Source organism: Cannabis sativa, chromosome 6 (genome assembly GCF_029168945.1).
Source record: "Cannabis sativa cultivar Pink pepper isolate KNU-18-1 chromosome 6, ASM2916894v1, whole genome shotgun sequence".
Classification (NCBI taxonomy): domain Eukaryota; kingdom Viridiplantae; phylum Streptophyta; class Magnoliopsida; order Rosales; family Cannabaceae; genus Cannabis; species Cannabis sativa.
Genome location: NC_083606.1, coordinates 7,957,576 through 7,984,061, shown reverse-complemented (window position 1 = coordinate 7,984,061; position 26,486 = coordinate 7,957,576). Strand labels below are relative to the sequence as shown.

Here is a 26,486-nt window from a genome sequence, read left to right as displayed (position 1 = left end):
TAAAATTCCTTATGCTAATGCTATTGGATCTGTTATGTACCTAATGGTAAGCACTAGACCTGATCTTGCTTATGCTATTAGTGTACTTAGCAGATTCATGACAAATCCTGGTAAGACACACTGGCTTGCTATGAAATGGTTACTAAGGTACCTAATTGGGACAACTAAATTGGGACTCGAAGTACAAAAAGCAACAAGGAAGCACGGTAATAGAATGCTTCGGTGATGCGGACTATGCTTGGAGATAGAGACGATAGGAAATCTACATCGGCCTATATACTACTAGGGGGAAATTGTGTAAGTTGGAAAGTCCAATTACAACCTGTTGTGGCATTATCCACAACTGAATCAGAGTACATTGCAACTACAGAGGCCATTAAAGAAAGCATATGGGTTAAAGGAGTCCTAGAAGAGCTAAGATTACTAGACACAAAACCAGTAATTTACTCTGATAGCCAGAGTTGTGTACACCTATGCAGAAACCCTATGTTCCATGACAGAACCAAGCACATAGAAATAAAGTACCACTTCATCAGAGATAAAGTGACACAGGGACACATAAACATTGACAAGGTGCCTACAGAAGAGAACCCTGCAGACATGGGAACTAAAGTGATCACCCTATCTAAGTTTAAACATTGTTTAAACTTAATAGGGTTGGATCAAGAACTAAAGTGATCCTTTGGATCACAGAGCTATGACCCTCAGAAATGACTCGACCACTATAATATCAGCTCAGTGAAGGATTAGGTGGAAATTGTTAAAAAAATAATCCTCCACTTAAACTGATATTCAGACCAGATACAAAGGACAGAAAAGGAAATATATACAAAATCCCTAAGTTGGCCTTCGGCCTCTAATTCCCTAACTGAAATTAGTTAGAATGGATTAGGAAAATCCATACCTAACTAATATCAGTAACTAACAGAATTAAACACATGCTGGAATTAAAAGACAAACCCTAGATCTATAAATATACCTCAAAGCAAATCAACCAGATTATGTTGGTTGAGGGTGTTCTTCAAGATCCAGAACTTTGAAGCTTGAAGAACCAGAAATCGAAGCTCGTACATGCAAAGAAAACAACAGAGGGGTTAGATCTAGAGAGAGAGAGGGATTAAACACAAAATAAACACATAAACACTCGTATTAAATTTAAGATTACCAGTCAAAATTTACCTGTGACTTGGAATCTTCATGATTGTACTTCAGATCGACTTGATATAGTGGAATCGAGCTCTCATATTTGAGGAGCAGCTCAAACGGAGACGTAGCCAATTTTATTGGTGAACTTCGGGAAAAACTGGTGTTTTCTAAACTTAGATCTTTCTGTTTTTGTGTGTGTATGAGTATAAAGATCAGATCATTGTAGATCTGATCTTTCTGCTGGGTTTTGTGTTTGGGATTTCTGGGTTTCTAGGGTTTGGATTCGAGATTCTCTTTGAGAAACTCTCTGCTAGGGTTTCTAGCATTTCAGAGAGAAAGGGAGGAAATGAGAAGGTTCTCGATCCATTCCTAGGTTTTGTTCAAAGACAAAACGGGGTCGTTTTGGGTTAACTTTGAAAAGTCAAATTGAACAGTTAAAGGTCGAAATTGACCTTGGTATTTGATTCGTTTGTTTGTTGGTGTAGGGGGCAAGATAGTAAAATTCTATCTTAAAATTCCTACATGACTAAACCATATGCACATATATATGTAAAAATGTAATCATATCATCATATCATTTAATTTCATTTCTCTGCCTAATCATATCATCAGATTATGTTTTTGGTAATTTCATTCTATGGTGAGTTTTAAGCATAAATTGTTAAAAAAATATTAAATATAATAAAAATTGAGTTAGTAATTCAAGTATGGTGGCATCAGTGTAAATGTTAGAAATATAAAATTTACGAATCACTTAGAATCAGATTTTTTTTTTTTTTTTTTATAGATTTATATTAAATGTGTAAATATTATATAAATATTAATTGAATAATAAAATCAGTATAAAATAATTTTAAATTTAATTTTATGTGTGATTTTTTTAAAAGTATATACATGTTTATTAAAAGAAATGATAAATTTATGTAGAAAACTTCAAAGAATTCTAAAAAGAAAAAAAAAATTACCATACAATTCTTTATATAGATAAAAAAGCACACAATTTTTTAAATGTACATTACAGTAAAAAATATTAAAAACTTAACAATGCTTATACAACATAAAGATCTAAAACAGAAAAATAATGTCTATGATTGGGATATGGATTTATTGAGTGACTTGTTCATTGATAGAGATAGAGAACTTATTCTCCAAATTGAATTGTCCCCATCCTCTAATATTGATCACTGGTATTGGATTAAAGAACTAGCATTGCCTAAAATTTCGCATTTTAATATTCTCAGTTTAATTATTTAATTAAGTGATTAATTAAATGCGGAATAATGAAACTGATACTGAAAATAATTTTTTCGTAGTTACAGAATACAACTCTGTAACTCCAGAGAAACCCAGAAAATCAAACAGTGCATAAAAGTAAAAACACACAAGATTTTTTAACGTGGTTTCAACAATCCTTTTAGATTGTTACTAGTCCACGAGGCCACGCCCAGAGATAAGATTCATTAGATCGGTATCAAATATACAAAGTAATTGACTTATGCATAAATAGACTCCCTCTTATTGAATGCCGCAAGCTTGATGTATTCCACCTACTAACCGAATCTTGATAAAACTCCAAGTGCTCGAACTCCCTTCGATCACCTTGAAGAGTGCTTGAATCCTCCCGATTCAAGGCTTAAAGGCTATCTCCCGAAAGCCTATACAACCATCTCCCGAAGATTGTGTGCTTGTATCATCCCGATGCAAGACTTCAAAAGCAATCTCCCGAAAGCTTGTAAAACCCTTCTCCTGAAGGTGTGCTTGTATCCTCCCGATGCAAGACTTCTAAAGCAATCTTCCGAAAGCTTGTAAATACACTTCTCCCGAAGGTGCACTGATGTTCTTCTTCGTTGTAGACTTGAATACAGACTCAAGACAATACCAACTACAAATAAACAGAGTAAGAGTCGAACAACTCTTCTCTACATAACAAAGACACTCTTTCTTTAAGATATGAAAGTGAATGAAAGAGATACTAAACCTAGTGGCTATAAGATGTATTTATAATGAATATACATCTTATTGACAACTTACATTCGGTCTGAACAAGACCTCAGCCCACTAGAAACTTCCCTAAAATAATTCTTTAATCAGTCCAGGAATTTCCGTTTCTGTACCTACAGAATCGTGGGTAGTAACTACAACTTTCCTTTTATAGAAAAGGAAAGTTTAGCTCCGGTTTTCTCTTCAAGAAATTTGATCTGAGAAAATAGGAAACTCAACACAGGATCAGATTATACAGCTGGTTAGATAAAAACGAAATGGGTAACTAAACTTACCATTTTTACCTTTTTTCCAAAAATAGGAAAGCTAGACAACTTTCCTTCCAAGTTTGAATACACAAAATAAGAAACCATATTAAACACATACTAGTCGAAATTAATAGAAATAATAAAATATTTTTGTCAATTAAATATGCCTAAAATGGAATTAACATCAACAATTAAAGGGTTACTCCAGTTTTGATTAACACTCAACATTTTGGAAAGCTTTGTGGCATTTGCAGCTGCCACCTAAAGTTAAAGATTCAACTCAAAACAAAGCATGTCAATATTGATATACCTTGCCCACTTTATAATTTTGCTCCTGAAACACCAATCCATCTCTTTACTGGTTGTAGCTTAGCTTTTGGACCTATAAAAGACACCATTGAAGGTACTTTTACTACCTTGTTTGATTATGACATTACTCACTAGTTAAAGCAAGACACTGAAAATATCTCAATGTTATGTTGGGCTTTATGGAAATATTGAAATAATCTTATTTACCCTTAAAAAGAAAAGGGTAAATAGGCATATTTGCTAATTAATAATTCTCCCCTCGAACTTTGACATGTACCAAATCATGTTCTTAAATTTTTTTGACCGTTAAAAATTTTCCTGAATTATTAAGATTGTTAGATTTAAGGACTTTTGTCTAATTTTAGTAAATAAATTCTAACATGGATGAAAATTCAGAAGGCATGATTTAGTACGTATCAAAGTTTGAGAGACATGATTTGGTAGATATCAAAGTTTGGGGAGCATGGTTCAGTACATAAACAATCACTAAAATAGTAAAATTGAATGAAATTAGACAAAAGTTCTTAAATCTAACAATTTCAATAGTTCAAGGGGAGTTTTTAACGGCAAAAAAAATTCAGGACATAATTTGGTACATGTCAAAATTCGGGAGAAAATTTCTTATTTAGTCTATATTAAATTATAATAATTGTAACTGAAAAAATTAAATTAAATATTTATGACACAAATTATTTAATAAATTATTATTTTTGTTTTTGAAAACTCAAATATATAAATGCTGACTTTTTTTCTCTTTTTGAAATGTCTTATAAACGACATGTCGTATGCAATAATGGGCTACGATGCCGTGCTCAGGAAACGACAGTAGTAGAATCGCCGTTTGCAGCGCGTGGGTATGACGCACACGCCGAAGGAGACCAACCAACCAACCAACCAGGCTCGCTCCACTCTAACGACTGTGGGTTTCTTCATCTGAGACAAGCTGGGCGGAGTTGGAGAGAGAGAGAGACTGAGGCCATCACTATCCCTAATGCTCCACGCTCAGACCTAAACCCTAAATCGGTCTCTGCCTTCTCTCTTTCTTTCTCCACGCCATGGGCAACGGTTCCTCTATGCTCACCCAATACGACATTGAAGAAGTCCAACACCACTGCAGCAACACATGTGAGTACAAATCGTTTTGCTTCGGTTCGTAACCTATTTTGATCGCCCATCTTTTCTTGTTCTTGTTCACGATTTTGATTTTGATTTTTCCGTATGATTAGTTTCGCAGCAGGAGATCGTCTCCCTGTACCAGAGATTCTGTCAGCTTGATCGCAATGGCGGAGGTTTCGTCTCCGCAGATGAGTTGTTGTCTATACCTGAAGTCGCTGTCAATCCCCTTTCTCAGGTCATTATCTATGGAATTATATGGAATTGGATGCATCTGTATGTATAATATAATTGGATACTTTCAGCATATTAAACTAATTAAGTCTTCAATTTCAGAGATTGATGGGGATATTGAATGGATTGAACTTCAAGGAATTTGTGGCATTTTTGTCAGCATTCAGTCCTAGAGCGACCCAGCAACAAAAGATTGAGTGTAATCATTCTATCTTACTATATATGTATCTGTGCTAGAGAGATTTTCAAACTCAGTGTTCGGTTGTCTCTTTACTGAATTTTGATTTTGTGGGTTCTCTTTGTTTTGTAGTTATCTTCAGAGTATACGATTCTGATTGCAATGGAAAAGTCACATTCAGTGACATATTGGACATATTGAGGGATTTGACTGGACAGTTTATATCTGAGCAACAAAGGGAGGTAAAGCCTATCATTGTTATTTTGGCTCTCTTTTATTTAGGCAATGGTGTGAATGAGTAGAGCTATAAGTGAATTGTTTAACAAAAACAGAACGAATCCTCTTTTGAATTGAGATACTGGGATTTTCTTGCCTTTCTTCAAATTTGCTACTCTCTAGTACTATATAAAATGATGAATGCTTACCTTGTTGATTCTAAAATTCAGGGGTGTTGATTTTACAATTTGTGGCTTTAAATATGATAGTTACTTTGGACAATCTGGATGTCTCCGATCAAGCTTTAGTGATTGGTCTAAACTTGCATCTCTTAAATTGCTTACCTTTAACAATTCACTACTTTGATCAGTTAATAATGAGCGTGTTAGTTATTTGTTAAGCTTAAGGATCTCAAAAGTAAAACGCATAAGTTTCCATCAATATCATTTAAGAATTCAATTTATATTATTATGTAAAAACTGGTTCCTTGCCTAACTCGACCGTACACTGACAATATTTGAGGAATAAGTACGTAGGGCATTTTGTAGGTATTCAGGAGGGACCAGAACAGTAACACTAGACCTTGTATGAGCAAACCAGAAACTATTATTTAGTAACCTTGTTTGAGTTACTCTTCTTTTCTTGGGTGATCAACTGATATTTAGTGTGTTAAGTTATTTGTTAAATTTGTGGATCTCAGAATTCAACATTAACTATCACTGCTCATTCAATAAAAAACAATAACTATCACTAACGTTATTAAGATTTCTAACTACACTCTAACCATTTCGCTGTTGCATAGAATTGAAGTTCCTTTGAGAACAGTGTGAAGTTGGTTCTTAAAGCTAGAAGAGGAAAAATGAGCAAAACCACCTATTGATTAAATTTATTAAAGTAAATTCGTTTTAAATCCAGTTTCTATTGATTTTGCAAATTCGAAAAATTTCCTTTTACATTGGCTGGAGGATTAGAAATTACTAATTCTAGGTGTGCTGTGAAAAGAAATATCATGTAGGAATGGTAATTGTATTTTCATTTCGCTAAAAAATTATTGTGTTTGGATTTTCATCTAAGACTTAATATGTGTTTGGAAACTTAACCAAGAACCAAAAGGTGCCAGTGTTGAGACTTGAGAGGTGATGCACTGATGCCTAACATTTATTATGTGTGTTTACAGCAAGTGTTGACTCGTGTCCTCGAGGAATCAGGGTATGCAAAAGATTCAACATTAGGCATATCCGACTTCACAAAGGTATATCAAATTTCCATTTATGAATAAGTGCATTGTACGGTACATGGTCATATTTATAAACTACTTTTGCATAATCTTTTTTATGAGAGGGAGAGGATACTTTTAAATTTGATTGTACATCCCTTCCTGCATAAATAATAAAGCTCTTTAAGTCATTTGGCAGTAGAAAAAGAGCTCGCAGATGAAAAGTTTGGTAGTATATCTATGTATAACCATTAATTCCAATGCTGCTTTTTTCTCATCTTAATCAAGTAGTAGCAAGTATTGTCATGTCATCCATTACTTGAACTTAGTCATCTTCTGACTTTTTTCCTACATGATCTCTTTGACAATTTCTTCGAGACATTTTCAACACATTTGAATAGGTTCTCTTCGCATTAACTTTCAAATAAATTGAGTGGAAAAACACATTCATCAAGTCACTCCACTCCAATACGTATGAAAAGACTGTAATTGATGGCCTCATTGTTTGCAGGTTCTGGGAAACACTGGCATAAAGATGGATGTTGAGGTTCCGATCGACTGAAGAAAAAGAAAAAGAAAAACCGAAATTTAGCATGAAATCGTACTCTACCAATTCATTTAGAGGATAATTGCATAATCATCTGGTGTAACTTGTAAGCCTTTATGATTATATATTGGCTGTAGTTCAACCTGTTCAATAACATGGTTTTGTTTGTGGATAACTTCAAGCTGTTGAGTAGGGACATTTTTAGATAATTGATACAATTATTTAACTTAAACTCAACCCCATGTTTTCCATTGACTGCAGCCGAATAGGCTTATTCAGAAAAAGAAAAAAAGAGGCATTTTTTGAAATGAAAATTCTTTCTACCTTCCCTACTTGAAACCTTTTATAAATCACCAATCAGATTGGGTTAAGTGTTATCTAAACATGTTTTAACTTAACTCACAAGATTTTGTTGTTATGTCATCCAAGAGTTGTGGTAATGACACCAAACCATTTTCTTCCATATACTACTCAAGTGGCCCTTGATGGTTTCAATGTCATTTTCTTTCCCTCTCATTTTGTTTTAGAGCTAGGCTTTTATTATTAATTTTCATATTTCTAACTATATTCATAAAAAAATATAAATTTCCATCGACATTTTTATAAAATAATAATAAATGGAAGTGTTATTTATATATTATTTAACATTGTTTTAATTAGGTTATCATATAAATATGATAATGTTTGACATACATATTTAGGCTGTGTTTGAAATTATTGAAGTGGTAATTATATATAAATTTTTTAATAAAATAGTTAGTAATTATATGAGAGAATAATATTTTTTAGTAGTTAATGTTTAAAATAATTTTTTTTTAGTAATTATAATTGAAGAGTATAACTGAAATTCTTCAATTACCTTCAATTACACAGTTACAGTGTAATTACATAGTCATACGAACATGTCAAATTATGTAATTATCTCTAATAACACATAAATCTAATTAAACCATGACTTTCCAAACGTGATCTTAGTAAAAAATATTAATATAAAAAATGTAAATAGATATAATTTGGTGTATTTAGGGGTTTCTCTCTATAAGTTCTTAGCCTTGATTTTCTTGCCTGACCAAGGCTCGCTAGCTCTTTCTCAGCCTTATGGCGCGACTCTGGTCAGGTCTTGTTGATTCTCACACTATTTTTTATTTCACTGGAGTTGTTGTTATCCTTCTGCCTAGGTATTCTTTATTTTCTTCTCGTCTTATTTCTTCAAAGGTGCGTCTCGGGGATTTGAGTTGCTCATTGAATTTGGATTAGATCTTCACTAGTGTTAATCTTTTTAGTGTGTTATTTTTATTTGATATGTTTTTTTTTTTATTATTATTATTATTTTCAATAACGTTGTTGTTGCACCATTTCGCTATTGTTATGGTAGTAGAACTTTATTCATTCATGACAGGAGATTTTTGTCTTGTTTCTTTTTGGGACATTGGGGAATTTTCAATTGGCGCAAATTATATTGGTGTTAGTAGCACGACTATCCTTGTCCATGTTCAAATCTGAGAGATTCTCAATTTTTTATTGGCCCCATAGTTTATAATGTGATTGTTTATTACGATTGTTATTGCTATGATTTGTCATTTGGCTATTTCATTTTATTCTAGGTCGAATAATAGGGTTGTTATTACCAAATTAGTCATTAATATATGTGATTTGTCGAATGTTCATTTAGATTAGAAATCTATCATTCTTCGTGCTTCTTTGATGCTTCAACGCTAATAGTTTATTAGTATTTTAGTTGAAGGTGTTATTAGAATTTTCATTTATATTTTTGTAAACTATATAATTTGTCTATGTTGTTGATTCCACTCTTTAAGTGATATATCATCAAGTAATAGATTATTATCTGATGATTTGCCTAATGAAAATCATTCTCTCAACAAATATTAATATCAAAATTATTAGTTAAACAATTTTAATTTCCATTATATTGATATTAAGATATAGCCATATTTGCCTGTAAGTCTAAATATTGCATGAATATTGTTGATGCTCTCTCTCCTCACTGTTTCTCCATAGACTATACTATACTGAATACGAACAATATCTTTCATATCATTGCCAAAGACAAATGACAAATAATTCATATCATACATCGATACATCAAATAGAAATTTCATGAAATCTCTATAAAAATATTCAGAAATTTTGATTTTTATAACATTATTCTATCCATAAAAATTATCAGTGACAACAAGACAAAAAAAGATAGACCATGAAAGAAATATTGGACACCATTTTCTTTGTTGGTGAGTGACTGAAATCTTTGAGTTGTTGCTTTTCATTTTGTGAAAACTACAATTTCACACCCACAAACAAAGCAACCTAAAGTGATGTGACTATGATAATTATATGAGGGGTGAGAAGATCTTATTTAGTCCCCCACGCCCTTTAAAACAGTGAATAATTGCTCATTATTAGAGTTGTAGATTGTAACTAGTGACCTTTAAAAGGCATAATTTTTCAGAGCCATTATCCACCTCTATCTATGATGCTTATCTTCAGCTTTTACTTACTCTGGCCCCTTAAATAAGTAAGGCATGCTTAATCAGTGGGTCTTTGCTTTGCCTTATTAATTAGATTATATTAAGAAGAAAATGACTCCACCACTTGATATATCTTTCTTTGCTTTGTTAATCATGAACTAAGTAATTTAAGGAAATGACTCCCTCATTTTCTTCTATATATTTTGATATATAGTATAAGATTTTAAGTTATTTTTTAAAGAAAAAAATATATAAATTTATATGAAACATTTATTGTTAATAAAAAAAAAGTTTAATATCTTACCACAAAACATTGACACTGGATTAGGACCTGCCCTTAATGGAACTGGGGCGGGAATTTCCCATCTAAATGGGGAACGGGACGGGGACGGAAATTACTTTTTGTCCCCGAATATTAAATAGGACGGGGACGGGGATCATACTCCCTGTCCCGATGGGGACCCGTTTAGTATTTTATTGTATATTTCTAGTAATATGTTACATTTTATAATTTATGGTTGCATTTTTAGTATATTAGTATTATTTTTTATGAATTTTAAGTTGTATTTTGGATAATAATTAATTTATTGAATAATAATTAATATGTAATATTTTAATTTTTATGTAGTTTAATATTTTTATATATTTTTATATATTTTAATTTTTAGTATAATTTTTATTTTTTTATTAATTAGGAGATTTCTCGTTTCGTTCTCGCCCCCATTAAGGGATTCCCTGCCACATTCCCGATGGGAAATAAACGGGAATGATGATTAAAATTTTTAATAGAGATAAGCATGAAAGAACACTCTCTGCTAATTCTTTGTCCCGTGTGCATCCCTTTACCGAATTCTTTAACCCTAATTATGACAATTTAATAATGTATGATTGACCCTTTATTTTTCTTTCTTTAGTTTATACATGTAATGATTTGTTCAGCTGAAGAAAATTACTCAAAAAAAAAAAAGTATAAATAAATAAATAAAAATGAAAGAGGTGTAGTTGACCCCATGAATAGTTGATAATAACAAAGAAAATGTTTATTATATATAAAATTAAAGCTTATTTATTTATTTATATAACTCCTTAGAAGAATAAAGAAAAAAAAAGTTTAATTGTATATTTATATATGGCACACATGGTCGGTAAAGCTGGACCCAATGGTCACACTTGTGGGCCATTATTCTAGCCGTTGGAATCGCCATTAACGACCTTTTAAAAATTTATGATTTATCAGCTCCCTTTATATTAAAAATATAATAATAAAAATAAAATGGTCCTACACTTTAATCAAACACTAAACATTTGAACAAAACTAAAAAGAATATAATTATCATGATATTACTTAGATATATAATAATATTTGGAAATCCTATCCCTACTATACAAGCGTTTTTTATTTTTATTATTGTGTATGGAATAATTATAATTATTATTTTTATATGAGAATTTATATTATAGTTATGGTAATTTTTTTTAAATAATTCATAGTATTGAAAATAAAATTTAAGTAAATTATTAAAAAAATTTCAAAAACATATATAATTTAAAATAGATTAGGACACACAGTAAGTAATATAGATATTAGGCTAATTATAATTTTTATCCTTTAACTTAGACATGTATCAAATTATATTTTCTTTTAAATTTTTTTAACCGTTAAATTTTTTTCTTAAACTATTGAAATTGTTGAAATTCTTGTATAATTTCATTCAATTTTATTAATTTAGTGATTGTCTATATACTAAATTATGTTCCGTAGATTATGATATTTACAAAATTATGTCCTTCAAATTTTAATATGTACCAAATCATCTCCTTTAAATTTTGATTCATGTTAGACTTAAGTTCTTAAATTCAACCATTTCAATAATTCATAGAGAATTTTTTATAGTCTTAAAAATTAAAGGCATAATTTAATACATTACAAAAAATAAAAATTTACATATTAAATGAGTTTAGGACAAAATTTATTACAGTCATTATTGACAAGGCAAAACGACCGCGTTTTGGTTCATTTTTATCCGTTTTACTATATTAAAACCTGTGCGTGTTTTTTTTCTTCACACCAACTATTTCAGTTTATAGTTATTATTATTCTTTTTTCTTTGGGGAATGAAATTATGAAACGAATTGAAAATGTTTGAGTACCAACTTTGCTGTGTAAGGAAAGCAAAAACAACGTTTATTACAGGAAAGAAAGCCTTGTCTGTTTGTGGGTACACTGTGGTTTTTCATGTTTACTTGGATTCTCTTTAAGGTAACAATCCCAAAAATCTTATAAGGTACAGGGAATTTGTAATCATGGCCTTTCTTTAATTATTTATTTATTCAATTTTCTTGGGTTTCTTTCTTAAATTATTACTAAGCTTAGGATTTATTCTCATTTAATTTCCCTATTAGAAAAATTCGGTTTCCTTTTAATGATTACTTAAGACCTCTATATTGTTTGTACGTTTTCTGGGATTCTTCTTTGCTCATTAATCAATATACATAATAAGAAGAAAAAAAAGTTCTTCTTTTTAGTTTTCTTCGTTTCAAAGTTTTAAAGCTCTGATTTTTCAGTATTTATTTTTTTGGAGTTTACTTCTGAAATATTGTTTTGGTGCTGAAATTTGTTTTCACAGTGGAAATTATCTCAATTGGGTTTGCTCAAGCTTTTCAGGTACAATGATCTTTTCTTTCTGTTTTCCTTTGTCTACATTTTGCTCATAAGATATTTGTCTTTATGCTTGAATCACTGTTAAAAGATTTAACCTTTTTAAAATGGAATTTATGGGAAATTTCTGGGTTTTTTCTTTGAGTTCATATTGTTATGTTAGTCCAAACTGAGTTCATATATCTTTCTCTTGAGATCTTAGACTTGATTTCTGAAATGGGTCATGATATGATTCTGGTATTTTTTGATTCTTTCTGAGATAAATTTCTATTCTATGGTACCCAGCAGAATCAGAAGTTGATTGTTTTTAATACCAAAGATATATGTGTATGGCTGAAGAGAGTACATTTTCTGGGATGTCTGAAACTGATATAATAGTTCTGAAAGACACACTCCAACTTCAGCAACAGCTTCTGCAAAAGCTTTATGCCGAGTTGGACCAGGAAAGGGAAGCTTCAGCTAGTGCAGCTAGTGAAGCTTTATCCATGATACTACGTTTGCAAGGAGAGAAAGCTGCTGTGAAGATGGAAGCAAATCAGTACAAGAGATTGGCAGAGGAAAAGATTTGTCATGCTGAGGAGTCTCTTGCGATTTTCGAGGATCTAATTTATTCCAAGGAGATGGAAATTGCTTCACTTGAATTCCAAGTTCAGGCTTATAAGTGCAGGCTTTTGAGCTTGGGATACAGTGATATGGTTGCTGTTGAAAGCAAGTTTCCTGAGAATTTATTGATACAAGGAAGTGATCTATGGAAAGGAGATTCTTGTGTTGCTGTTGGTGGTGGTGGTGGTGGTAATGTTAAGAGGTTTAGCTCTTTGCCTCCAATTCCCATAAAGGATTTCCACAGCAAGAAAAACGGTTTAGAACAAGAAAAATCCGTGGATTCTTCAGGTGGATCCTTTAGTTCTTTCTGGCAACAGATAAAGATGTTAGATGAACAAGTAAGAGAGATTTCAAATGGTAGAGATTCTAGTAGAGAGAAAGCTACAAAATCAAAGAGTGGTTCTAGATCTTGTTCATTGCCTCCACCAGTAACCACCAGCAGCACATCAGTTGATTTTTCGAGGTTAGAAACTGTTAACAGTTTGGATCAAGTAAACCGCGCTGATAATCGACGAGAAGAGTCGTCGAGTGTTCAAGATATTTATGAAGTTCCGAAACTTAAAGAGGATCATAATATTCGTGAACAACAAAACAAAGCACAGAGAAAGTTGATTGAAGAAGCTGAGATTAAGCTTGGGAAGCTGGATTTTATGTCAGAGGAAACCAGTAACTTTTGTGTTCAAGATGAAAACGACTGTGTAAAGACGATGTTGCACTGCTCAAAAGATGAGAGAAACTTGTCTATACCAAATGATGAAATGAGTATTAAATGCAATGTGACTACGGTTCATCCAACAATTGGTGTTTCTGAATCTCAGGCCAAGTTTCAACAGTTGTGTAGAAGGGTAGACCGGATTGAGGGAGAGAATAGTGCAAGTCAAGAAATTACTTCTGCAGGTGAAGAAGAGAGAAAGTTATTGAGGGAAATACATGAAAAAATCAACACCTTACAAGCTGAAATTTGTAGTTGGAGAAAAGATAAAACTCCAGTACATGATGAACAAGAAAAACCCTTAGAAAACAAAACTGGAAAGCAAGATAATGATCGCGTACATTGTCTAAAAGAGGTATGTCTTTCTTGATCTTTTCCTTTTAGAGATGTCCTTTTCACTTTCTTTATTTTTATACACAAGAAGAAACAGACATGAGATGAGGTAGCACACTTGCTATCCTTGCTGAATTTTCACATGTCCTTTTATGTTCATCTTGTTTGTGATTCACCTGATACTAGCAATCTTCCTTGGCAGGCACTGCTACACTTTTGGCTTTGATCAATAAATTCAATCGAATGGTACCATTTCGGGAGATGTTGAAAAGATCTAGGCTTCACCAGTTTCAGACAGGCTGTGGTATGTTCATTGAGATCCCCCTGGTGAATATCCAAAAAAATCTCTAATTGGATTTCCTTTTCTAACTGGATTTTATTCCAAAATTGATCTTACAGCTCACTAACACTAAGTATACCATTAGTGAGGGAAAAAAATGAAGGTTTTTCTTGTAAGGTTAGGCGGGGAGCCTAGTTTCGAAAACAAAAAACGAAAAGAAAAATAAAAAGCTTGCATAGTTGTTCATATAAGTAGCTGCACATCATAAGAGAGTGTAATTTTAGAGTACTGTATTAGGCTTGCTTTCTTATCTATTCTTTGTTTCAAAATTTTCAGATATATATATTGATTGTAAGTAATAAGTATACCTTGCTGTTTGAGAGTTTAATTTTTCCTTGTTTGATTGTAAATCAGATTTTGCATACACAATAATTTTCATATTACCTGTAACAAGTAAATAATACAGTTTGTTTGATTGATGTTCTTGGTGTTCTCTCTTTTTCTCTTTTCTCCAATCCAATTTTTCATATGGTGTGTAATATGTTTCTAGCATTAACAAAGTGCATTTAGCTACTTGTAACACTATACTAATTCATCAACTAAAAGTCAAAACTTTGATCACTACAATGACTTTGGGAGCATTGTAACAGCACATAAACTCTTTGTTGATTTCAGAACCAAGTTGCAGAATTGTCATTAAGATGCTTCAACTCTGCATATTTTGAAAATCTCACATTAGAAAATTTCAATTTCAAGAGTAACATTTATATTTGTTGACCAATCATCAAGAAGGGATGGCCAAGTTTGATAAATGAAAGAAAATTTTAGTTTGCTTAATGCTAAAGGCAACTGAAGAAAGTTTAATTCTTCATTATTATTAGTTCACAAATTCTTTAGAATAATCAAGAGATATACAATATATATTAATATCATTTAAATTAGGAAATTATTAAGATGTAATAACTATTCCTGATAGATTAGCTACAAAACAATTGTTTTCACCATGCAAGTCAATTGATTGTGACCACCAGCCACTTTGGAATGGAATGGAAACACCCACTTACTACTAAATAAATCTGTCTAGGCACACTTGTCAACTAAAACCCTCTAGGTTAGTGTTATTGCTTATACTATTTCTCAAAATATTTAAAGGTTTATACCATTTTGGATTTTTTTTTTGAATAAATTGGTATTTGTTTCCTAAACTTTGTTATTAATAAGATCATGCCCCCTAAATTATTAGCGATGTTAAATATTTCTTACTTTGGAACACTGTAATTTTAAAGTATGACTACTATCATGTATTTTCCTCCAAACTTCTGTTAAATTAAAAGGACACAGTATGTCAGTGATAGAAATTCGGGGAGCAAAATATGATAGTGATCATAGTTCGAGGAGTAAAATTGTTAATTATTTAACAAACGTCTCGTAATAATTCAGAAGGCATAATTTTTTTGGACCAAAGTTCAGGGACAAAATAGATATGGGCCCAAAAGCTATTTATTATTTTTAGTAATATTGTTTTGGATCCTTGATTACAAAAAGCTACGAACAGTGCCTTTTGTTTTACAAATTTGGTCAACAATGAACTCATAAATAGTCTGGATTTCCATTGCAAGTCTCCTATAGCAAATTGAATTCATGGGAGTCAAAACAGAAGTGACGTTTGGTTGGAAGAAATAAAAATATAGGAATAAGAATGAGAATGAGAATAGAAATAGGAATGGTTTGGAATCAAACTTAAAATACATGAAAAAAAATTAAATAGTCATTCCTTCAATTTCAAAATAGAATAGCTGTTCTACCAAAATAATAAAAAAGTCATTTTATATGACATTCCAATACTTTAAAATGCAACCAAACAAAGGAATGAAATTAAAATTGTTTTCTTTTCATTCCATTTCATTTCATTACCTCCAACCAAACGCTTCTGAAGGGTTTTGTTTGAAATTATTTGAAATGGATGGACCAAATTGGTATTAAAAAAACAAAGAGATTCAAAATTGTATAAACTCATTATTTTATTTCAAATGATAAACTAAAGAAAGAAACTGATATTGTTCTTCAACCATGTGTTTTACATCAGAGCTGAAGAAAATACTTGAACTTTTAGTATTATTATGGAGGTCATTATCTTTGGTAAACCTTGTCACATTCAAGTTCACTTTTTCATGAACAAACCAAAAATCATCACCTAATCCTATTTACTTCAAGTGGAATAACACTGTGTTCTACTACTACTCTTTGTACCTACCATAAAGCTTCTGATAAAATATCTGGCCAGTAAAATCCAAGTCCAAATTCTGCTTATTATTTATGCTATTTTGAACCAACAAACATGACTTAGATCGAAATTCAACTACTCGAAAAATTCGATCATAGTTTTGTTTTGTCATCTTTTATCTGAACTAAACAGGTTGAAAGTTCATAATAACTTGTTACACCTTCATACTAGTCTCAATAGTATAATTGATTAGGATTTTGGATTGTCTAAGTCCTTAGTGGCTGAGATGATTGTTTAGATTGCTATTGGTTGGCTATTAAGGAATCTTGGAGTCTTATGTAAGGGGTTATTGAATTTGTGTGAACTGTTTAGAGTAAAATATTACTCAAGGAGTTACCAAGACTATTTGGCTTCATAACTTAAAAACTGTTTTCTATTTTTTAAAACTGAAAACAGTTTTTAAAAATTAATAGGGGTCGTTTGGCAAAATTTTTTAAAAATAATTTTTAAAATAGAAAACAGAAAACATCAAAATATTGTTTTCAATTTTCAAAAATATTTTTTTTTTGTCTAACATATTATATTTATATTTTTGCTTGCATACTCGATCCTAGACCCAACTATAGCCGAATCCGAACCCGGATAGGTTCATGTCATGGTATGGTGTTAAAATATTAATTTTTTTAGTAAGAAAAAATCTAAAAATAATTTTAAAAAATTTGTGTCAAACACTATTAAATTTTTAAAATAACAAAAAACTGTTTTCTATTCTCACTTTTAAAAACACAATTTTAAAAACTGAAAACTGAAAACACAGCCAAACAAACTCCAAAGTTTCTCAAATAACTTGGGATTTTGTATTTGTTCTTGCTCTTATGACCTATCACTAAACTAGCTTCTCATACTTCCAAAAGAGTTGAATTGTGCATAAATTGTATTTCTCTTCTTACTCTTTCATATTGTTTAACAGTTTCCATCATATAAATGCATAATTCTTCTTCTTATTTTTTCACTTTTGGGCTCAGATGGACCCCATCTTCATAGATGTCATGCCTACACCATTGTCTACCTCTCTGTAGTTTGATGTTAACTTGTTTTAACATCACCCCTAGTTTTATAAAATACCATTTTTTCTTTCTCTTTTTAAATACACTATTTTGTCTTGTATTAGTAATAATACTATTATTATACTCAAACATGATAAATTGCAATATCAAGACATTGTTTAAAGAAAAAAAAAAAGCCAAAAAAGGGGGGGTGGTATATCTATATACATATATTTATATACACACATACACATATCAGGCTTCTCTAGAAAATACCAGTGATAAAATTGACATGTGATGTAGATTGAGCAGAAAAGATAATATTGGTAATGAATATATTGAAGAGACCATCAGTGGGAATCGATTCATCAAAGTACATACCAAATATATATGTATATAAATATATATTTATGTATATGAAAGGTAAGTGTACGACTCTAATTATTTATTTAGTGGAAAGTTAACAAATTGAATGCTTACATAGCCATCTAAGCTCTTTGATTAGGAAGGTTACATTTGGATTCTAAATTTATTGATACCTTTTCATGACTTAATGACTAGATACAGTTCATGTTTGATCATTTTTCTAGGTGTTAGCATAGTTTAAGGTATAAGTTACAATAGTAAAATCCTAGTTAGACAGGTGCATGTATAATAGGACTAGTTAACATGTATTTTAAGGCTAAAGGTAGACTTTTTACTACTTCTATAAGATAATCTTATGACTATTTGTAAACTAATACAGTCAGCAGGTAGTTTTTGGTTCTCAACTTCATCTGAAAAACGGCTAAAGAGTTACAAAAATTGTGATCAGTTATGTCAACTTTTCATGCTGTTGATTTGTGGTTACAAATCCACTCATCTAGGATAAAAAGCTGCTAAGAAATATAATTCCAACAGTTGGTTAGAACATAAAACTGTTAATTGGTACTCTTTAGTTGTTTTTGGTAGAAAGGAAGGAGATGAAATATGCTATCTTCTCTTCTCTTCTCTTATTGTGTTTGGTATGAGAAGAGAATATCAAAATCATCTCCCTTGTTTGGTAGGAGGAAGGATAAATTTTTTTATTGTTAATGACCACTCTACAATTTAAGTGGACAATTCCCTCTTAAAATATCTCCAATTTGGAAAGGTTTAGTGGTCTTTAGAATGATGTAGATGATAAGAGAAACAAGGGTCGAATGAGCGCAAAAATCTATTGTTTGGTAAGAGGGAAAATGAGAGGGAGAGTAATGATAGGGGGGATGATGAGAATTATGAAGTTCTATCTCAATTGGTGATGAGTGGAGTAGCCCATGTTCTTATATATATGGCTCATGTGGAATAATATTCCAATATAGCTCTGATATTATAATGAGAATCATGGAATTCCATCTCAAAACCAATTGGTGATGAGTGGAGTAGCCCATGTTCTTATATATGGCTAAGTACTTTTACATTTAATCCATGTGGGATAATGTTCTCTATTAGGAGATGATGTTTCCCGCTTAATCCCCCGAAATTAATCCCTTTAATTGGACAAAAAGTTTTGTCCAAATTTATCCAATAATTTTTCTATTACTTTTCGCTCCTACCAAACACTGAGAAGTTAAAATATTTCATACATATCTTAAATGAGTGTTATGTAGGAGTGTTCTATGGTAGGTTTAGGTGGTAGGGTGTGTTAATTTTGAAAGAACAAGCTATGAAAAAAGAAATCATTGACATCAGAAAACAAATATATCTTTCTTATTCTTATTATTGTCATTATATGGTTGGTATACATGACATGCTCAACATGGAAATACATTCAGAACCATAAAAAAAAAAGCATTGTAAAAAGGTTAACTGCAGGTTGGTGGATATTATATCTATGTGTATACCCTAGCCTAAACTAGCCTAGCCTACTTTTTGGATGACAATAACCTTTTACTGAGTTATTGAAGACTTTTTGTCCCATATTAAGTCAATCCCTTGGTTTAAAATATCTTTTACTTTCAATTTGACCAGAGAGAGATAGCTCAAATGATCTAGTTTGCTAGCAAGAAAAAAATCTAAGTTTTCGAAACTTTTGGGTACTTACATAGCAATTGTTATAGTTTTCTGATCTCGGGAGCCTAGTTTTTTGGTGATCATGGGAGTTGGGGGTATGCATACTTGGTATCCTCATTAGCTATTTTCATACAAATATTTAATATATGTATTTTAAAAAATCCATTATATATTGCCATTGCTAGGGACAATTTGACCTAAAATAAGAGATAATGGTGCTACAAAACTTTCTAATGCCTATTGTGAGAGTTAAAAAATTTCAAGTGGATGGCTATGATTGTATTCATTTCATACTAAAACCTTCCACTATCTTCATATTTATTAAGGCATATTCTTATGTATTGCAAGGTAGGCCAAAAGAGATATTTTGAGTGCCCATTTGGATCATGGAAAATCAATCTGTGTTACTTCCACAAACACAATAATAATACTAAATATTATATACAAAATTGAGGCTGCCAAGATATGGAAAGATTGGTTGTAATCTTCTTCATAGTATTTCATTGATTAATTTTGGTCTTGATCACTAATTAGATCACTATTGGAAGACTTATTATCATAATAATAATAATAATAATAATCAAAAAGTGTATTTGATTGGTTCCCACTTAAGGCAAGCAAAAGCAATAGATGATATGAATATTATTAACATGTTAATCACATTTTTATCATTGTTAATAAATGAAAACAAAGAAAGAAAGTCTTCTTTTATTGAGTACCCTTTTTACAAAATGTTATGAAAAAGGCATTTATAAAATTAAGCCTTTTAAATCTACCCTTTAAACATTGCAGATTAAGGGTAAATACAAATACAAAAACAAAAACAAAAAAAAATATTTTTACAAAAAATCCCAAGCTATTAGGGTCATTAGAATTGATTTTACTAACATACAAAGAATTGAATTCATTAGATTTTTGGATCAACTTCTTCTTCAATCAAAACTGCAGAAGGGTTGGAGAGATATTCTTTTAGCCTACTCATTTCATGAGCCACATCTTGCATGGTTGGCCTTGTTGAAGGAGTGTATTGTGTGCACATGAGTCCTAATTCAATCAATTCCAACACTGCATTGGCCCAAATTCTTGTGTAATGAGTTGGGACTAATGCAGTTGGAGCATACTTCTCTAGTGCTTGTTGAACCATTGGCTGAAGCCTATCAGGGTAATGAGATTTCACCCATTCATGCAAGCTTGAACCTTCAACCGAAAAACTGTCAGTGGGGCGTCTTCCTGTGACAATTTCCAGCAGGAGGACCCCGAAACTGTACACATCGCCTTGAGTTGAAGCGCGTTTTCCCAATCCATATTCTGCAGTTTGTCAAAATCAATGCAATAAAACTATTAGGATTGAAGCATTGTAAAGAAGACATGCTCTTTTGACCATAAAATAATGCTGAAGTTTGGATAAGGTGAATTAATATTTTGGAACTTAGTCATAATCACACACTAATAATTTGCAAAATCCACCAGGAAATAGTGAAATTGAATTGGTTAATGAGTGTTTGAAATATCAAGACCAAAAAGTAGAAAGGACATAATATTTTGATTCTAGTAAATAAGGAAAAAAATGAAGTAACAGAAGAGTACATACCAGGAGCTATGTATCCAACAGATCCGCACAACAAGCCATCTGCTGAGCTGAATGATATCGAATCGTTTATAGCAATGTTACTGGTCTCATCACCACCTTTCACCAGCCTTGAAATCCCAAAATCAGTCACCAGAGCTGTCATGTCTTCATCAAGGAGAATATTGCTCGGTTTGAGATCGCAGTGGACAACTCGAACAGGAGAATGATGATGCAGATAGGACACTGCCTCAGCTACATCACTGCATATGCTCACCAGCTGAATAAGATTCAAACCATTCCTGAATCCATGGTTTGGATATAGATGCCTTTCCAGGCTCCCATTTGACATCAAAGGAAGAACAAGTGCCTTAAAGTCTGGTCTACTACAGATTGTGATGATCCTTATTAGATTTCTGTGCCTAGTCTTCCTTAGTATTTGACACTCTCTTTTAAAGCTTCCTGAAATAATCCCAGCTGCCTTAGTATCCAAAACCTTCACAGCAATTCTTGTGTTATCTTGAAGAACACCCTTGTAGACATGCCCGAAAAGGCCTGAACCAATTAGGCTTGAAGGACTGAATCCACCAGTGGCATTAATGAGCTGTTGGTATGAGATTCTTGGGTACTTAAGTTCTTTTTTGTCCTCTTCACCTTCCTCTATATCCCCTTTGTTGAAAATCGAAAGTTGACTTCGAATTCTCGACCTGGTTATTAGTGAGTAACAAAGCATACAGAAAATGGGAACAGCTGATAGTGGCAAGAGAGTTGACAAGAAGAGAAGGCGATGATGATCATTGTGTTTTCTTCTGCAGTTTCTCATGCCTTTTATTGAGCCACAAAGACCTTTATTTCCCAAGAAAGATTCCATGGTTAGAGAAGAGAAGGCCCCCTTGTTTGATACATTTCCAGAGAAATTGTTGAAAGAAAAGTTGAGTTGCTTAAGTGTTGATGATGCCTGAAAAGATTGTGGTATTTGACCAGCTAAGTGGTTTGAAGACACATCAAATTGTTTAAGATAAGGCAACTGTCCAATCGAAATCGGTATAGAACCTCCTAAGGCATTGCCTGAAAGGTTAAGAGACTCTAAAGCAATGCAACTCCCAAGCTGTGGTGGAATTGTACCAGAGAGATTGTTTGAAGATAAATCAATGGCAAGAACCATATCCATTTTACTCAGCTCCATTGGTAAAGGCCCATGTAAGTGATTACTAGAAAGATTCAAGTACAACTTCAAGCTTCTCAAACCTGAAACTTCATCAGGAATGACTCCTGTAATATGATTATGAGAAAGGTCAAGAATCTCCAAGTTTATGCATTTTCCTAGACTTGGTGGTATGGTGCCTGAGAGTTGATTATCATAAAGCAATAGTCTTCTCAACTGGGAAAGATTAGCAAAACTATCAGGAATCGAACCCGAAAGTTTGTTTCTTGACAAATCAAGAAGACCCAAATGAGGAGTGTTACCAAGAGCTGATGGAATCTCTCCAGAGAGTGAATTATTTGACAAATAAACTCTCTCTAACTTTCCCATCTTGCATAATTCAGATGGGATTGTCCCATTCAAGAGATTACTAGACAAGTTCAAGAGTGTGAGGTTGACAAGTTTTGAAATTTGAGGAGGAATATTACCATATATTAGATTCTCATCTAAATGCATCTGTACAAGATTTGTACTAGAAAGATCACCAATACTAGATGGAATAACCCCACCAAGATTATTTCCTGCCAATTCGAGTTCTTGGAAGTTAGAAGAATTAAGTAAAGAAGTGAAAAAAGGTTCCAAGTTGGTGTTACCATCATGGCTGACAAAGTCATTATATGACAAGTAAAGGAACTGTAACTGAGGCATTTTTCGGACAATCTCAGAAGGCAACTCCCCATTGAGTTTGTTTGATTCCAAATCGAGCCATTCGAGTTTCGATGAGTTTGAAAGAGCTGGTGGAATCTGACCCTCTAGTTGGTTAGACCAAAGCAAAAAAAACCTCAACTCTTTGAGCTGACATTTATTCTTAAGAGGAATCTCACCACTTAGAGAATTGTTAGAAAGGTCTACATATTGCAGAGAATTAGAAGACTGGTTACAAAAAAGCGAAAATGGAATCTGCCCTTTAAGTTGGTTTGTTCCTAAATCAAGATAAACTAATTTATGAAGATATCCCAACTCAAAAGGAATGTTCCCTTCAAGAAAATTAGAGGATAAACTCAACTGACCAAGCTCCAAAAGGGAGCCTAATTCTCTAGGAATATGGCCATGGAATGAGTTTCTTGACAAGTCAAGAATGTTCAAAGAAGAAAGATTGGAAAGAGAAGAAGAAATGGTTCCCTTGAGTGATTTCCCACTTAAATCAAGCTCAACAACTCTGGTTTTTTCGCTATTGCAACGAATTCCAAACCAGTTGCAGACATTATTATTATTATTATTCTTTAAAGAGTTCCAATCCTCAAAAACATGTTGAGGGTCTGAAACTATTTGTGACATGAATGACAACAATGCAACTCTATCTCCATCTATTGATCCACCACCACCATTGTTATAATGGCTTGAAACAACAGCTGATGATGATGAAGAACAACAACAAAAGAATAAGAAACAGAACAAAACAGAATTGAACATCATCATCATCACCATCACCATAACTAAGATATATATGACATGTATAAACAAGAAGGTTAAGGTGATCATGTCCAATAGTACCACGCAGCTAGAGAAATATATATATAGATAGATATAAAATAAAATATAAAAGTTGTAATTTGGTGCCTAACTGGGGTTGAAGAGGGATGGAAGTACGTTTGGCGCCTGTGATGTCTGACTTTGAAAGTGGCAAATGGGTGGCGGACACGTGCTTATATTATTACATTAATGTTTACATAAAACTAAACATTCATAGATAGATACATCATATCATTTGCATATGTATGTGTGTATGTATGTATCCATTAAGGTTTGCAAATCAATAGTTATAAAAAGTGTTTTAATAGTGGTGGACATGTCAGCGCCCTCTAAGCCTAACAAACACTTAATTCACATCTCTCTCTTCTGGTGTCACTTTTGTAGTTTTCTGTATTTGGAGAAAGAAATATAATTCAACTATCTTTATATGACCATCTATACTATTGTTATAGTAGTTAATTCTGTGAATTTTTAAGGTGTATATTTGAAAATAGTTTTTTTTTTTTTTTTTTGCAGAATTCCACACAAAAGTTATTGTAGCAACTAACGGAACAACCCAAATTGTAACTAAAATCCGTATAGCAACCCACATAGAAACTACACCTGAGCAACCTAAATTATAAATTTAAAAAAAAATTAAAAAATAATATATGAGTTAATTCCTTTAATTTTAAATTATGTTAATGTATACTTTTATTTTACTATTTTTTAATAATTTTAATTGTAGAATTATAAATACTTTAATGTTATATTTGAGTTTTATTATCATTTTAATTTATATATAAATCAATAAATAAATATTTATTATTATATTATTATTTATAGTATAGTGTTAGATTAAATAGTATTGTGACAAATACTTAGAGTGACAAATAATATTTTTGTACATGCAAAATAAAGTTACAAACGTGAAAAAAAAGTTGCAAATCTTGGCTAAAATTTGTAACTCTTATTTCCAATATTATCGCTCTTGACTACTTACTAATTATGTTTTAATATACATGAATGATAATTAAAAATGTAATTGTTCTCTCAAAAAAAAATATAGTTGTTGAAGTGCTTGACCAAATTTTTGCATATATGTGGTTTGAGTGTTTCTAAACCCCTGCAACGCCAAATAGGGCGGACTCACATAGAGGCGAGGTGGGGCAGTAACCCACCCTGAAAAAAAATTGGTAAAAAAATATATATGTATTTTAGTTAGTTACAACATATATTTATAAATAAAAGTGATATCCATATACATAAAATAAGCTTTAGTATAATGGTAAAGTCATTTCATCCATCTAAACGAGGTCATGAGTTCTAATTCCAATACAAGCATGTTTACTTTGGTATTTTTATTTTATTTTATTAACCTCTACCAATAATACTTACATTTAATGTCTTAATTATTTAACCAATTATATTTTATTGTTATTTTTTTTACTTTATACTATATTTAATACTAAAATATAAATTTGCATTAATTTTTAACATGTTATGCAATGTAAAAAAAAAAAAGACGCACCCCTCACTTATAAAAAAAAGTGTTATTTTTTTTTTTTTTTGATTTAAGCGTTTATATATTACACAATGCATAACTTGAGACTCGAACCCAGGACCTCCAACACACACGCACCCTCCTATGGCCACTTGAGCTAACTTCAAGTGTTAAAAAAAAAAAAAAAAGTGTTACTTTATACTATATGTAATACTAAAATATAAATTTGTATTAATTTTTAACATGTTATGCAATGTAGGAAAAAAAAAAAGATGCACCCCTCACTTATAAAAAAAAAAGTGTCGCTCCGCTCAACTTAAATCCTGGGTCCGCCACTGACGCCAACGGTTCGGAATTTCTTCAAAATCGATTCTAGAATGACGAAATAATCGCCTCTAGGCTATTTTTATAGTAGTGTACTGTTGATTTCTTGTTCTGTACTGATATAGGGCATCAGTGATTTTCGTCTCTAAACTGTTAGTATAATTAAATATATCAAATTTTACTTATTTTAGTTTAATAATTATTATTAAAAACATCTAATTATATGCATGACCTCATAATTAAAATGTCTATATGCAGAAGTAAAAGTGAGGATAATAGTAGTAGTGGTCGACCTAGCAAGTTGATATTGATTATTAAGGATCAGTCATTTTAATTTTAAATAATAATAATAAGATATGGTAAGTTAATTATATTAATAGTCACGCTTGGAAAGGTGACGCGGCAACTAGCAAGTGGGTATTCGCTTTGGTATATTTGTCGGCTTAACTAAACTATATACTATATATAATAACTACTTAATGGATTTAATTCCCACATACAATACTATTTATTAATCTCTATATATTATGATGATCATGATGATGATGTTATACATATGAGTTCTTTCATTCAGATCAGGTATTATAGCACTTGATCATGAATCGTGATATAATATATATATAACTGAGAAACGTGTGACAAATTCGAACAAATCAATATGTACGAATTAATTAAGATGATATCGTTCATATATAATAAAATATATATTTAAAAACCTAATATAAACTATGACAGCTTCATAAAAGCCCTAACTATATGTATATAGGATCGATAGTGGGAAATAATAATGTTATTCTGGATCGATATCTAGCTGTTTATTATTATGTTGGGTCAACCAAAATTAAGAGTTTAT

The 26,486-nt window shown here is 31.7% G+C and overlaps 3 protein-coding genes across 7 annotated transcripts; 2 read left to right on the top strand and 1 right to left on the bottom strand.

The window, feature by feature from the left end:
- The first annotated feature begins 4,472 nt into the window (after positions 1–4,472).
- LOC115694855 (uncharacterized) lies at positions 4,473–7,516 on the top strand. Of its 2 annotated transcripts, none has more exons than XM_030621954.2 (6): positions 4,473–4,829; positions 4,931–5,055; positions 5,154–5,250; positions 5,362–5,471; positions 6,623–6,697; positions 7,173–7,516. In XM_030621954.2, exons 1-6 carry the CDS (start codon positions 4,760–4,762, stop codon positions 7,221–7,223), a joined length of 528 nt encoding a protein of 175 aa, XP_030477814.1. In that variant the 5' UTR covers positions 4,473–4,759; the 3' UTR covers positions 7,224–7,516. The 2 variants fall into 2 exon arrangements, with proteins under 2 accessions (XP_030477814.1, XP_030477813.1); XM_030621953.2 differs by having other exon boundaries at positions 4,593–4,853.
- Positions 7,517–11,711: 4,195 nt separating this feature from the next.
- LOC115725756 (uncharacterized) lies at positions 11,712–14,760 on the top strand. 4 transcript variants are annotated; one of them, XM_061116994.1, is made up of 4 exons: positions 11,712–11,954; positions 12,322–12,359; positions 12,639–14,023; positions 14,204–14,760. In XM_061116994.1, the coding sequence occupies exons 3-4, from the start codon at positions 12,677–12,679 to the stop codon at positions 14,225–14,227; spliced, it is 1,371 nt and encodes a 456-aa protein (XP_060972977.1). In that variant the 5' UTR covers positions 11,712–11,954; positions 12,322–12,359; positions 12,639–12,676; the 3' UTR covers positions 14,228–14,760. The 4 variants fall into 4 exon arrangements, with proteins under 4 accessions (XP_060972977.1, XP_060972976.1, XP_030511224.2 ...); XM_061116993.1 differs by having other exon boundaries at positions 11,746–11,979; XM_030655364.2 differs by having other exon boundaries at positions 11,761–11,954; positions 12,642–14,023.
- Positions 14,761–20,259: 5,499 nt separating this feature from the next.
- Positions 20,260–23,847, bottom strand: LOC115724793 (putative leucine-rich repeat receptor-like serine/threonine-protein kinase At2g24130). Its single transcript, XM_030654143.2, has 2 exons — positions 21,174–23,847; positions 20,260–20,890 (listed from the first exon to the last, which is right to left on the bottom strand). Exons 1-2 carry the CDS (start codon positions 23,833–23,835, stop codon positions 20,490–20,492), a joined length of 3,063 nt encoding a protein of 1,020 aa, XP_030510003.2. The 5' UTR covers positions 23,836–23,847; the 3' UTR covers positions 20,260–20,489.
- Between the last annotated feature and the right edge of the window lie 2,639 nt (positions 23,848–26,486).

What these genes read in the sequence shown, in the direction of transcription:
- LOC115694855 (XM_030621953.2), top strand. Translation starts at nt 4,760, where the DNA reads ATGGGCAACGGTTCCTCTATGCTCACCCAATACGACATTGAAGAAGTC. An exon ending in CTGTCAATCCCCTTTCTCAG is followed by an intron (nt 5,056 to 5,153) that starts GTCATTATCTAT and finishes CTTCAATTTCAG; the next exon opens with AGATTGATGGGGATATTGAA. An exon ending in CCAGCAACAAAAGATTGAGT is followed by an intron (nt 5,251 to 5,361) that starts GTAATCATTCTA and finishes TTTGTTTTGTAG; the next exon opens with TTATCTTCAGAGTATACGAT.
- LOC115725756 (XM_061116994.1), top strand. Translation starts at nt 12,677, where the DNA reads ATGTGTATGGCTGAAGAGAGTACATTTTCTGGGATGTCTGAAACTGAT. An exon ending in GCGTACATTGTCTAAAAGAG is followed by an intron (nt 14,024 to 14,203) that starts GTATGTCTTTCT and finishes CTTCCTTGGCAG; the next exon opens with GCACTGCTACACTTTTGGCT.
- LOC115724793 (XM_030654143.2), bottom strand. Translation starts at nt 23,835, where the DNA reads ATGATCACCTTAACCTTCTTGTTTATACATGTCATATATATCTTAGTT. An exon ending in TGTTGGATACATAGCTCCTG is followed by an intron (nt 20,891 to 21,173) that starts GTATGTACTCTT and finishes GACAAACTGCAG; the next exon opens with AATATGGATTGGGAAAACGC.